This window comes from Quercus lobata, chromosome 5 (assembly GCF_001633185.2).
Source record: "Quercus lobata isolate SW786 chromosome 5, ValleyOak3.0 Primary Assembly, whole genome shotgun sequence".
NCBI lineage: Eukaryota > Viridiplantae > Streptophyta > Magnoliopsida > Fagales > Fagaceae > Quercus > Quercus lobata.
Window position 1 is genome coordinate 73,984,973 of NC_044908.1, and position 14,435 is coordinate 73,999,407.

Here is a 14,435-nt window from a genome sequence, read left to right on the forward strand (position 1 = left end):
GACTTTATCACCTTATTAAATTTCTGTACCCCATAAATAGTATTTCAAAGCTATGATGCCTGCTCCATGATGATTGTTATTTATTATTAGGTTAATATGCTAATTATTATTATTATTACTTTTTTTTTTTTTTTTTGAGTAAGTAGGAATTGAACCATTTGCGTCCACTTGTTAGATCATAACCTTATTTTTAATATATATATTTTGAGTGAGGATCTTATGTCGTGCATCTCTCACCCAACCATGTAAATGTATTAAAAGCTCAAAGGTTTAATTTGTGACTATAGAGTTCTTATTTGAAACTGTTAGGACATATGTAAATATTGTTAGAGATATATGTTATGTAAATTGGCTAATCTTTTGATAAAACGCCCTTTACTTGTAATTGAGTAGATTTAGGATAGGTTTAGTACTTTAAGGAACAAGAGTTCAAGTTTAGTATTGAAGTCATGCAAATCTGTCCAAGAAGCAAGTGAAGAAGTATTGTTCATTAAAACTCGATAGATCCATATCCATTGAGGTTTAATGCTAATGCTGGACAGAAGCTGTATCTATCAAGAATTACGAAATTCAGATTTCCAGATCTAATTTCACGCATATCCATGTGTTTGTGTAGGGTTTTTTTTTTCTCGCAACCCTAAACATATATAAGGATTATTTTAAGAGTTATCAAAGGTGATGCAAAGGGATGCAACTTAATGCAAATTGTGACCGGAGACATAATTTGCCATAGTTCATCATATTCCTTATAGAAGCTGCTGCATCTTTGTGCCAAAGGTTTTGTAACCAAGGAGTTTCTTGATCTCCATTGATGGATGAACTGAAAAACTTTGTAGCCAACATCTTCCTCAAGTTGGTGTGTTAGTACTTGGATCTATGCATCGATTGGTTAGTCACGTATTGAGAGTCGTGCATTGAAAGGAGAGATTGTCACTACATCACAAGTCCAATTGGGTATTGGGGAAATAGCTCAACTGTAGGTTGATATTAGGTACTGAGATTCCTTTTACTTGTAACCACTTGTTTTGATAATAGTGGATTCTCCGGAATGGTGACCTTAAATTCACCTGATGGGGTTTTACCTCGGTGGTTTTTCTAATTCATAAACAAATCACCTGTGTCAAATTTATTTTCCTCTCATTTAACTCAGTTGGTGATTTGTTTGTACTACCACGCTTATTGCATGTAATTGAATCTAATTAATTTCACTTGGCTAAATTAATTGATTAAGTTACCAAAGAGGTCAATACATTCTTAGCCTATTAGAAACCTATAAAATTCATCAATTTTTAGAGTTTAATTTCACTTCAAAAAAAAAAAAAAGGGGTTATTTTTTCCAATCATCATAGAACGAATGCTATAAATTGAAAGTTTATTGTATCTATAGTTTTTTTTTTGGAAAATTTTATTTATATATTTTCAACATGTTCCTGTGGGAGGGAGAAACCCGAGGAGCAAAAGCACTAGGCATTAGTACATTATGAGGAATCAATTGTACCATACTCGTCATCAAATTGGGTTTAGTCTAGACGAGATAACCAAACACCAAACCCGAGAAGATGGTGGAAACTAAGAAGCCTGAGGAGAAAGCTTACCTTGGGGGGACCTAGGTTCCAACCTAGAAATATGAGGGGTCAAGGAAGAAAATAGAGATGTGCAAGGAGGAGAAGGAGGAAGTTTCTTGATAAAATATCCATCACCTCCACATTGAATGTATTGTACCAACTCAACCTATCGCATTAATGGAAGAATGACATCTGAACATTGTTTTTACAACTTGCAAGCTACACTATCACCACCAGCAAGAGCTAATGAGACAAGTATGTAGACAAGGATCTACAGCAACCCAAGTGAAGGGCTGAGAGAGGGGAGCTCCATCAATAAGAGGAGGATGGAAAAAGATCTATTAAGGTGGTGTTTGGATCCGAATGATTTGTGTTTTCAGTTTTTTTTTTTTTTTTTTAAGTTGTGAATGTTGACTTTTTGAGTGAACAGTGCACTCGTGTATTGTTCACGGGACCCACAAATATCACTTTTCAGTAACTTTTTCATTAAAAAGAGGTCACACGGTACTATTCACATATTTAAAAATTATTTTATTACAGTGTTTTTAATTTTCAATTTTTAACTATATCCAAATGGACGTGTACTTAAAAGTATTGTAACCAAAGTAGTGTTTTTCATAAGAACTATTAGGTCATTAGCTAACAAAAACTCAATAATAACTTTTTTTTTGGAAAAAAAAGAAAAAGAAAAAACCCATTTTAGGAGTGGTGGGCCTTATTAATAGCCAAGCATTAATTTGATGTCGGTAGAGTCCTTTTAGAATTTTCTTAAGTCTTGACGCTAAGTTTTGGGAAGAATACATTTAAAGCAATTTTAGCGCGCGCCAAAAAAAAAAAGGGCAAAAAAGTTATCATGGTGTTTTGAGCGGAGATGTAGTCAGTGACTTAGTGTTAGGCGAATGGTAAATGCAATAGTTGTGCTCGCCTAAGGTTTCAAGTGAAAAAAGTTTCCAAATTTTAACTAATAAAATTATTTATAATCAATAAATAAAATAATAAATTTTTATTAAATGAAAAACAAACAAAAAAGAGAAAAAAATGCTACATGCACAATATTTTTCATAATACTTTTACAACAAATACTAAGTAGCAAATTGTTACAGTTTGTTATTGATGACAAAAAAAAATTATAGTGGTGTTTTCAAATAGAAAACAAGAAAAAACTTGAAACCTAGAATTTGTTGCGAAAGATATTGTGAATATTGCATTTCTAAAAAAAAAAATAAGAATAATAATAATAGTTGAGTAAGCAAACTTTTACTAGTTCTCATCTAAATTTTTACTAGTTTTCATCTAGGTCTACCACTAACATCACTTTTTTACTTAATATTTTCAACCTGCCACATTAACAAGTGTGAAAAGTTTTATCAAATATTTTGTGTCTATAAAATTTCTAAAAAATAAAATTTTTTACGTAGTTCATGTTAATTAGTATTAATTTTGCATTTAAAACAAGATAATCAATTTTTACCTTAAGCCCCCAAATGCATCAAGCTACCCTGGTTGTGGTGTGCTTTTGTGTTAGAACACATTTTCCTCTCCCTTATATGTGTGTGTTTGTTTCTCCAAAAAAGAAAAGAAAAAAAGAATGAGTAAATTGTCCCACATTGCATAAGAGAATATGTTGTGTGTAGTATAATTTGCTCCAACTTCCCTTAAAAGTTACCATGGCTTTTAAGTGGAGTTGTGGTGTGCCTCTGTGTTAGAATCACTTTCCCTCTCCCTTGTGTTTGTTTCTTAAAAAAAGAAAAAAGAAAAAATCAAAAACAAAAACAAAAGAAGAAATAAACACTTAACTGAGCCACTTTACTCTCTCTCTCTCTCTCCCCATATGAATCAAGCCTACACTTCATGAATCCAAAACGTGGATGCAGGAAAACGGAGAATCCAAACGCCCTCATAGTATTTAATTATTTTTGCGCAAGTCAAATTCGATGTCTCATTTCTTACGTGACCAGCAGTGCAGCCGTGCTGGGCATCAATTCATCCACAAAACATTGATTATGCACTTTTTTTATTTTATTTATTTTCTAATAATCTAAAAAATAAAGAGTAGTCATCTCCCTTTTCTGAAAATAATCCTCACTTAAATTGAATTCCATCTTAATCTTTCAACGAATCTTCTTCTTTACTCTTTACCAAAAAAAAAAAAAAGAATCTTCTTCTTTACTCAAAACAATTTCACAATCTTAACAATATATATGCCTTATCACTTTATACACACGAATCTATAATTTGAGTTTGCGTTCACATTTTTGTGGGCTCATGTGTGTGACTGTGTGAGGTCACACTAATTTTTTTTATTTTTTTATTTATTTACTCGTATTTTTTAAATTATCTATATCTGTGAAGTTATTTCATACAGACCTAATATTTTACGTTTCTTTTTGTTTTTATCACTAATTAAATATAATCTCATGTTTTTATATACATCTTTTACATGCATTTTACCACAGTTTATTGCGTTTGTACTTTCGCTTGTGTACAATTTTTAAAGGACACGGCTTGTGTTTAGTGCAACTGATGCACTAATACAGTCTAAGTCCCTTTTTTTTTAAATACAGTTAAACTATATTTTTGCCTAATAATTATTTATTAAACTCAAACAAGCCAATTAAAATATGATAGTGATGAATTGATGGTAGAAGATGAAAATGCGTGTAGGATTGGGAGGTGCACGATTATAATACTGTAAAGTATAAACTTTAGAGGTTTATCCAAAAAAAAGTATAAACTTTAGAGAGAGAGAGAGAGAGAGAGAGAGAGAGGTCCCTTTCGCACACATAAAGAAAGATGGGTGACTAATTGGCAGTTGGCTATATACATTGGACATTATCCTTACCAAATCTTCATATCAATCACTGTTACAAGAAATGTTACGTAAGCTTAATTTGTATATTGCATAAGAAAATTTCAAAGTCGGCAGTAATTCATTCCTACCTAATCGATTTTATCAGCGTGACTTCTTGATGAGTCTAACACTAAGTAACAAGAGAAGTAGAGAAATAAATTTTAGACTAATTAATCATCCTGATTTGGTTTGTCTTGTAATTAACTAATTATACTTACCCAGCAGGAAGGGCAGGTCTATATTAAACCCAAAAAAAGAAAAGAAAAGAAAATAAGAAGGGCAGGTCTGGATTGGTACGTAAACAAAAGTGGGAACAACATATATATGTATATATATATATATATATATAGTGCAGACTCTTTGAATTTCCCTCTCAAACATAAAATAAAAATCTCTCTATAATTGCTTACTTTTTTTTTTTTTTTCACTTCTCTTATAAATCTAAACACTATTCATTTTTTTATTAATTTCTTTCTCACTTCCTCTCTCTCTCCCTCTCCGTCACAAAACCCAACAAAAGACATAAAATAATATTTTTTTATCCCTTCTTGCTACAGTAAACTGCTAGTCTTGGCAGTTCACTGTAGCAAGTTGCCCAATTTTTTTTTTTGGCTTTGGCACCATTGATGTTGGGCTCTTTTTAGTGTTTAACCACCACCAATACTGATGCTTAGGAAAAAACAGAAATTAGACATAATTTATTATCCTTAAATTTTTTTCAATTTGTTCCCTAGAGTTTCAAAGTATGTAAGATTATTGTCTTCCTCTCAAACCCCCCCATCCCCCCTCCCTCCCTCCTCTCTCCTTTTATATATACACTTTTATTTTCCCAACATTTTTCTCAAAAATTAGACCTAAGTGAAAAAATTCTTATTCTTATTTTAGTTTTTAAATTTAGGATGTGTTTGGATATAGCTTATTTTGCTGAAAGCTAAAAACACTGTAGCAAAATAATTTTTAAATATGTGAATAGTGTAATGAGACCCATTTTTAATGAAAGTTTTCTTTAAAAAAGAGGTTTGTGGGTCCTATGAACAGTGCATAGGACCCATTGGAAAGCCACCACAGCCACATAGAAACACGCTTCACCAAAAAAAAAAAAAAAAAAAAGTAGACGCAAACGCTAAATAATCACTATCCAAACAGTCACTTAATGTCAATGTTATGTGGTGATAGTGACTATTATGATGGTCAAGTGACACTTTCAATATATCTATGGTTGTTGTTGCCATGCAACTTTTAAACCACACATACATTATTTATTTATTTAATTGGGGATAAAGAACTATTATTAGGAGTGGAAGATATAGGTTGAAACTCTCTTATTTTTTTTTAATTGGATAGAAAAGGTATATACATTAAACTAGAAAGATATGATTTTGTTACAAGAAATACCCTCCTTATCAAGGGCTAATAAATTAATAAGTCTTCCATCACAAAACGGTGGATTGTTAAACAAAGTATAAGTAGTAGGCATAAACTATCCAAATCTTGCAAATGCATCCGCAAAGCAATTGGTTTTACGGAAGGTATGCTCAATCTGTTTGTTGGGAATGGCCCTTAAAAGATATTCCTTCAATAATTTAAAAATATAAATATAAAAAAAGAAAAAGCTTCCAATGTTTGGTTGCTAATAGAATTATTCATAAACTAAACCACAATTAGTGCATCAAGTTCCACGTGAAGATTAGAAATTCCAGAATTTTTTTTGCTAAAAAAGGAGGCCATCACAAAGTGTGCAAATGCCTTCAAACTAGTAAGTTTTATAGGTGGAGTTAAGGGGTGCCAAGGAGGGTTATGGCCACCCTTAACTTTTAAAATTTTCCATTAATTTTCATTTACATTTAGTAATAAATCTAAAAATTACACAAAAATGTATTCACCAGCCTCTCTTCATAAAATTTCCTGGCTCTGCCATTTAAGATGACCAGAATTTCTAGCAAAACCCGAAATCCACCTAATAAACAGGAAAAAGTAAACCAAAAAAAAAAATTTGGTTCATTTTGCAAACTTTAAAGATTACTACTTATGAAGCACTACTAATACCACGTTTGTCCCTTCTTCAACCTTGATTTTTGCCCAAAATATGGAGTTTGGACCATCCATTCAACCAACTATTATTTTAATATTTTGAACCTCTGTGGGAAACTACAAAGTTGAAGTGCTGGTAGAAAAGCATGAACACAATTTTCTGCAAGCCATATATATATATATACACACATAAAGAGAGGTGCTACGTCCACAATATTTTTACAACAAATTATAAGTGGTTAGTTGTTATTAGTTCAAATTTGAACTTAATACTAAGATTACCTTTTTACTTCAATAATAACAACCTGCTACTTAAGATTTGTTGTAAAAATATTGTGAACATATTGTGGACGTATCATTTCTCTATATACAAAATATCATATTCTCTCTACCCACATTTACTATTCCACACCAGCCAACTGATTACTTTCACATGTTAAAAACATGAAGAAAATAGCACTAAATTGAAAATGCCATATGATCATTGACAGACAGATTTTAAAATGATCTTTAACCACGATTAGATGTCCATATTTTATCGGTGCAGTAGAAATTTTAGCAAATTTTTAAGCATTATTTCATTTTCATAATGACTAAATCATCATCTCAAGAAAAAGAAGTATCTGTAAATCAACTTATCATGTGGGTTCAGCCGTTCAGGTATACCTAAACTTATGGTTACACAATACGTGACAAAAAAGAAGAAGAAAAGAAGCACTCCCTTATTGAAAGATTTTTTTTTTTTTTAATTAAAATTTTAAGATTTTAAAAAGCTTTTTCATGTGAGGATTTGACCATTTTTATTGTTGAGCGTACCTTGGAAAATGATGACAACTTTTGTCTTTCCCTCTTTTGCTGTATATGAGGTTGACAAAATCAAAAGTTAGAACTCAGAACTTATCTTAATTATATATATCAAATAAACTCACGTTTTAAATTGAATTTAAATTAGTTTATAATTATTGTCTAATTTTGAGTCACCTGTCCATATTATTTTTTTTTTTAGAAGAAAAAGAGAATAAATCCATATTATTTTTCTTAAATTTAGTATAAAGTGATCTATTCATAATATATAGTGCAAAAAACGAGATAATCACATTATCATTATTATTGTTGAATATTTTGTCCATAACACGAGATAAAACCAAAACCTAATTTGTAAAAATTTCAAAACTTAATTTAATAAAAGTGAGTAAACAATATGCATAATTATCGCATGTATCCATTTTCCTTTACCCCTGATATTTAAAGATAATGCAACCAAATTGATTAGTTTCCATACGTAACAATAAAATTATGAACACAATAATAGTACATAAGAATTTCACCACATTTTCAACTTGGCCCACCACCTAATATATGGGCTAACTAAAATTTGCAATTAAAATTTTTTTTTAATGGTCCATATGTGAAGTGATTTACTAACTTAGAACGTTGTGAAATTATTAGAAGAGAAATTATTATTTCACGTTGTACTACGCAATTTAAAAGACTAAAAACATTGTAAACATATAAAAGTAACAAATATTATACACATTGTAAACATATAAAAAGTATACAATATATTTTCCACTTTTTACAAATATGTACAATATATACTTTTTTGTGTGTTTATAACCTAAATTTACATTAAAAGTATAATGTAAAAAAAAAACATATAAGCATGTAAGTTACTTATAATATATATATATATATATATATTTTTTTTTTTGGGTTAAAGAAAATAGAGGTTAGCTAGGTTAAGTCAGTCCCTAGATAGGGGGCTAAAGTTAAAGCCCATGGACTAACCTGTGTGAATGCCCACAAACAAACTTTTGTTAGCAATGGAACTCAAATTTAGGTGGATTAGACAAAATGTTCAAACCTTACTAGCTGAACCAAGCTCTGTTGGCTACTTATTATAAATTTTTGCCTGGTCCTAGAAAAAACATAAAATTAAATAAATAAATAAAATAAAAGGCATCCTATAGTTGCAAAGCCCTTTTGGGAATGTAAAGGGCGATTATTGGCTCACAAAGTGAATAATTAAATTAGCCAAGGCTGAGGCAGTATCAATGGGTGGTGCCGTGGTGGTGGTAATTAAGAACAGAGTAATAGTTGAAGACACTCTGAGTGAAGTTCAAGAACGAATAACAGTTGAGATTAACTAAGGAATTTGAAGCAGTAGAGGCACCAACTGACCAAAGCAAATGTCCCTGTTAAAACCAAGCCAAAGTAAGCAAGCAAGCAAGCATCTTTCATTTTGATTTCAAATCCATACCTTTCACTCTCTGTTTTTGGTGCTTTGATGTTGGACTACTGGTATATTTGTTGCTGTGCACCTTTTCATTATGGTTTCCCAGTTATCTTATTATATATGCCATTATGATCTTGATAGTTTTGGTAATATAGCATGAGTTAATAGTTTTAAATTTGGGAACTTGGGGTGATTTGGTTTGTGGGGTATCTCTTGGCAGGTTTACTATTTTATGTAATTGTTCCTGTTGAGTGAGTTCAAGTCTTGGAGATGAAAGGCTGTGTTGTGAGGGGTTTAATTTGTTCAAATGGTTGAGGACCCTGTGGATTTTTGTTCATGGTGTGTGTTTGAATGTGGTAAGAGAAGATGGATCATAGAACAACCTGTTGAATTACTTTGTGTTTTGGGAAGCTGAACAATCAAATTTTTAGGGTGATGTTACCCACTTGATGTAAAGGTCTTTAGCAAAATTTCCATGTTTCTCTTATGAATATCTCTGGGTATTATTGTAGAGCCTTCAATTGTACTATAAGTTTGTAATTGTCTATGACTAGGCATAGAAACACAGCGCACATGCATATGTCTGGATTAGTTATCAACTCTAAGTTCAATTATTAACCATATTCCACAAACTGGGATCTTGTTTGGTCCTCCCGGCAGTTTTCGGTGATAATTTGTTGTTTTAGGTCTTAAGTTGTGGTCTTGCTATTGGCCAATGACCTCTAACTCAAATGGTACCTCCTCCCCTCATAAAATGAAATGGGAGGGTGAGTTCATGCATACAAGATCATTTACTAAATAATCAATGAAAAAAAATAGAGGGGAAGAGGTTGCAAATCAACTGCATTTCATTTTAAGTATTGATGTGAACTTGGCCAATGCTTTGCCAACTTCTCGAGGCTTACACCCCAAAATTAAACTGCGCAAAAAAAAAAAAAAAAAAACTTTGTCCAATTCCCTTGCCATCATCTAAAGCATTGCTTTCTAATATCTCTTGTAATTGCAAAGATCCTGGACTGCAGATTTTGGCATCTTCTCAAATTGTGAAATCAGATGTATTCATTTCATTGAATCATGAACACTAATAATTTCATTTACATGTCATTTGGGATAAGTTATAAGTAGTTGCTAAATATGCAAGAATCTCCATCAGATAGTGTTTCTTTAACGAGCAAGCTTATTTGTGAATCCATATATCACAGCTAGTGATCCTAACCTTGCAACCACAACAGAAACATTGAAGGTTCTTGACTCATATGAATCAGACATAATTAAGCTGGGTACGACACATTCTGATCCTTTGGTTGATGGTCCGGCTATCCATGTTTATAGTTGTCTTTTATGTTTGTTAAATTTAATGTGTGGACTTCTCTTAATGATGTCTTTTTGTTTATGCCGCAGCTACATGTTCTTTGGCAAGATGGACCAATCATAATACACTTATTTCTATGCTGAAGGAGATAGGACCAGTATACCATGCCATTTTTTGTCATCATCAGATCAAGATACATTGATACGCTCAATTACTTTCTTGTGCCTTTTCATATGTTTTGTGTTAGGAAAAACATCAACTATCAAGTCTTTTTCAGATGTTCGTGAAGCATAGTAATTTGACTTATGCCATAACACCTTTGTTATTAGTGAAAACTCATTTGCTGAAGTGGATTTGAAAAAACTCTTCCTGCTATAGTATCGTTATGCTTGTTGCACAAAAAAAAAATTGATAAGTTGTTGATATGGCATTCTTGATATAATGTAGTGTAGTAAATATTTTTACAATAATAGCAACAAGTCAACAAGAATAATGGTTGTTGTTGTTATCATCAATCATTTTAATGTGCCAGCCAAAACATAAGGATTCTACATTAGTTATATGTTTATAGTATTTTCTTATTGTTCTATTTGTATTATATATATATATATATATATATATGTTGTTGTTGTTGTTACAAAATTCCATGCTTGTTTTGATATCTTCTGTTCTGTTGGAATTATCTTTCTAATGTACCCTGTATGACACTGAAGGTCTTTCTACTCTTGTCATATGCGAAAGTAGATTCAAGTAACCGTTCTAGAAGTTTCTCTCGTAAATATCTGCATATGGCTCAAGAGATTGTCAATTTGTCGACAATGAATTCGTGGTTCTTAAAAAAATGGAAGTTCACACCTCTATTCTTGGTGTGATGTTGCTTTAACTAGCTTGGTATACTTCCCTAATTTTGCACATGCAAGAATAGTCTACTGACTTATAGTGAACCACATACCTAAAAAGACTTATTACTGATACAGGTCTAATTTATTGGACACTCATTTTCTTGATTTTGGTCTCCATCGAACTTCAAGACACAAAAAAACTAAAATTCCATCCATTCTAATTTTTTTTTTTTATTTTTTATTTTTTATTTTTAAATTTTTAATGACTGTTTTTATGGCTCTTGAGTACTTAACAGTACTAGTGTAATTCATCTATATGATTTAAGAAAGTGGATGTACCTCATTAGAGAATTCATGTTGTAATGAGGACTTGTAGTTTATCTTTTTATTCCGTGAGTGCAATGAAATTTGTAAGTATTAACAATTATTTTTCAGAATAGTAAAGTATCCAACCCAGGAACTTAATTTCCTAATCTTTCATGAAAGGACTCTATACCCATCTTATATGAAGAAGTTGTCTTAGCTCTTGCAAGCAACTCTTTTTAATACAGTGGTGAAAATTCTTTCAGAAAAAGAGAAATAAAATTATCTTGCAACCTCATTTATGCTGAAGAGTTAATTGTTGATTCTTCTGAATACTAGGTAAGCTCAGTTATGTGCCCCTAAATGGTATTTATGTTTAGGAAGTAAATGTGTGAGAAATCTAGTTGTGGTGCTGGGTGTGTAGATAGTATGCCATTTCAATAATTTAATTTTAAATACCTATGGGTTCATTATATTTGTATCGTACGTCGATGTACAACTCTGTCATCTGTAAAGATGCTTGAAATGTAGCAAATACCCTTGCCTAGCATGAGAAGTGGTCATTTAACAAGGACTTTAGGTTGATGATATGAGTGATTTCTAATTCTATACAAAAGCTTGATGCTTCAATTTTTATGACATGCAATTATCAAGCATGTAGTAGTTGGCTTTGGCATAACAAATCCTGAGCATGTAAAACAGGTTAGGTTTAGAACATATAACATTAAATGCTTGTGCAGGTTGTTCCACCCATGTTGGCATGTATTACTAAATTGTAAATTATGGTAGCTAGATGGGGAGCTGATGGTGTAATTGTTGGTGGAGTGCTAAGGTGAAGCTGTTGATTTGCAAAATCCTCCAAGAAAGGTTTGAAGGAACTGGAAATTTTCAAAAAATCCCTAAAATCTGCACTTGATTGAGAAAAACTTTTATGGGATAAAATCAAGCTTGTGGTAATTCTTGTTGTCAACTTTGACATGCATTAGAATCAAATAAGAATACATTTTGTTTAACATTGTGACATATGTTGACAACTTCAAAAATTTTCCATTTTTTTGAGCAAATAGTAGATTTTTTTCCCTTTTTGTTTCTCAAACCGCCAAGAGCCATCAATCTTGGTTCCCATATTAGGCAACCTAGTAAGCGCAAAAGGTCAGTCATATAGCCATACGTTTAATTTGTGATCATCTCAAAGACTTGCTACCAATTATAGAAGACTATCAACTCAAAACTCACTTATTAAAAAAAAAAACTAATTAAGGAAATAGGAATAGAAATCATCTGTTACATATTTTGTGTTTTACTTTTATCTTCTACCAATCACAATTTATCATGTGTTTAAGTGGCTAAGGAACAAAATAAAACAAAACCAATACAAAACAAAACAAAACAAAAAAAAAGTAAAAAAAATGTTTTGTAATACATACTGCCAGAGTGCCAGTGTCTAAATGTAAAACAATAATACTAAAAAAAACTTCACAAAAATAAAAAATTCCCTATTGCAACTTTAAATGTTGGAAAATTTTCTTCATCCAAAAAACTCAAATAGATCTCTACTAATCTGTTGAATTAATTTGACTAATACATCTTGCTGGTGTCAAATATAAAACAATAATACTAAAATAAGCTTCACAAAAAAAAAAAAAAAAAAAAATCTCTATTCTTTAAATGTAGGAAAATTTTCTTCATAAAAAAAACTTAGATAAATATCTACCAAACCGTCGACTTAATCTAGCTAAAACCTTTACATATTTTTTCTTATAACACCTATTCTCTTCAAATCAACAAGTTCAAAATCTGAATGAAAGGGGAAAATTCCCATCGGCCTGGTCCGGATCCACACATTGCTCATTTTCGAATTTCCGCTTCTAAAGTCGTAGTGTATCATGTTGGTATCGTCTCCCATCAACATAATATCAGAACTTTGGAAAGCAACTGGATAACAAGAAGCACTAAGTTTTGCAGGTTCAATACTCACAGTTTGTTTCTTACTCCATACTTCATGATTTTCCATCATCCATACTTGTATATCACATCCTTTCTTGCAAAGCATCCCAACACGCCCTTGGTACTCAACAAGTTTCATGGGATCGAAGTATTTTTTCTTGCATAATGGAAAAGGTAGATCAAATGTTGTGCATTTGTTGGAATCGACATGAAAAACGAACACCATATTGTTGTTAGTTAGCCAATAAAGAGAGCCAGAAACAGATACAACTGGGTCATGAAATCCCAACCACTCATCTTTGGGCAACATTACTACATCTTTCAACTTTTTCCATGCCCACGCTTTTGAATCAAAAATCTCACAAAAAAGAAAAGAATACGTCATAGACTTATAGGTCATAATTGTACGCAGGGAGTGTGTTGAAAATCTGATGATCTTATAGTGCAAAGGATTTGACTTGAGCACAACCATTGCACATCTTACAGTGTGATACCGAGTTCTAGGATTTGGTATCTTCTTCCACTGTTTAGTACTGGGCTTGCAAACATAATATTTATGATTTCTACAACTATAATTATCCACGCACAGAAGAAGACCTTGTTTAGTGGCAGCTATAATGGAGACCGGACCAGGTATGAAATCGAGCGAGAGTTTAGATTTAGGATCCGGTTCATTGATGGATACAAACTTGTTGACGGGTTTGCCCCATTCTAAACTTCCAATGAAAAAACCATCAATTGTTTTGGTTCTTTCACTATGTGCCTGTATGAAACTTGAGTCATACGTGATCAAGTTCCAATCCTTTGAAACAAGTCTGCATCGCCCAATATCTCCTGATGTTATCCGGCTCAAAATCTCAAAGATCATATCCTTAGGAAGAGTAGGAGACTCCTCCTTTTTCTTTGTCTTGCGTAGAACCATGAAGCACAGTTTCCTAAACCAAGGAAAAACCAAGAAGCAGACTGAGAAAAAAGAAGGCTGTGACAAATACGTATGAAAAGTTATTTAAACAGAAGAAGAAGCAGCAGCGAACGTGAGAAAGTTCAGCCGTTTGGTATTAACAAGAACAAGAAAGAGAAGAACAGGTTTCAGTATGGCTTTGCTGCTCCTATTTGAGATTTTACGGAATAGAAAGATGACACCAATGACTGAGTAGGGTTTGGTGCTTATTTATAGGAGTGTGTGGTCGGTGCTGAACAATTAGAAGAGTTTTAGTTGAAAGTAAATTATCCTAACATAGTTGAACTGTAATAGAAATAGGACTATGAAATAATAATTAAATTGAACTCAAGTCTAATAGAAATAGGACTATGAAATATGAAATAATAATTAAATTGAACTTTGTAG

The 14,435-nt window shown here is 31.9% G+C and overlaps 1 protein-coding gene and 1 long non-coding RNA gene across 2 annotated transcripts; one reads left to right on the forward strand and one right to left on the reverse strand.

Annotated features, from left to right (window-relative positions):
• The first annotated feature begins 8,405 nt into the window (after nucleotides 1–8,405).
• LOC115992662 lies at nucleotides 8,406–10,533 on the forward strand. The gene is made up of 3 exons (XR_004092601.1): nucleotides 8,406–8,661; nucleotides 9,886–9,963; nucleotides 10,085–10,533. It is a non-coding gene; the product is annotated as an uncharacterized LOC115992662 (long non-coding RNA).
• A 2,351-nt stretch (nucleotides 10,534–12,884) lies between these two features.
• Nucleotides 12,885–14,012, reverse strand: LOC115991109 (F-box protein At5g49610-like). The gene has a single exon (XM_031114854.1). The coding sequence runs from the start codon at nucleotides 14,007–14,009 to the stop codon at nucleotides 12,885–12,887; it is 1,125 nt and encodes a 374-aa protein (XP_030970714.1). The 5' UTR covers nucleotides 14,010–14,012.
• Between the last annotated feature and the right edge of the window lie 423 nt (nucleotides 14,013–14,435).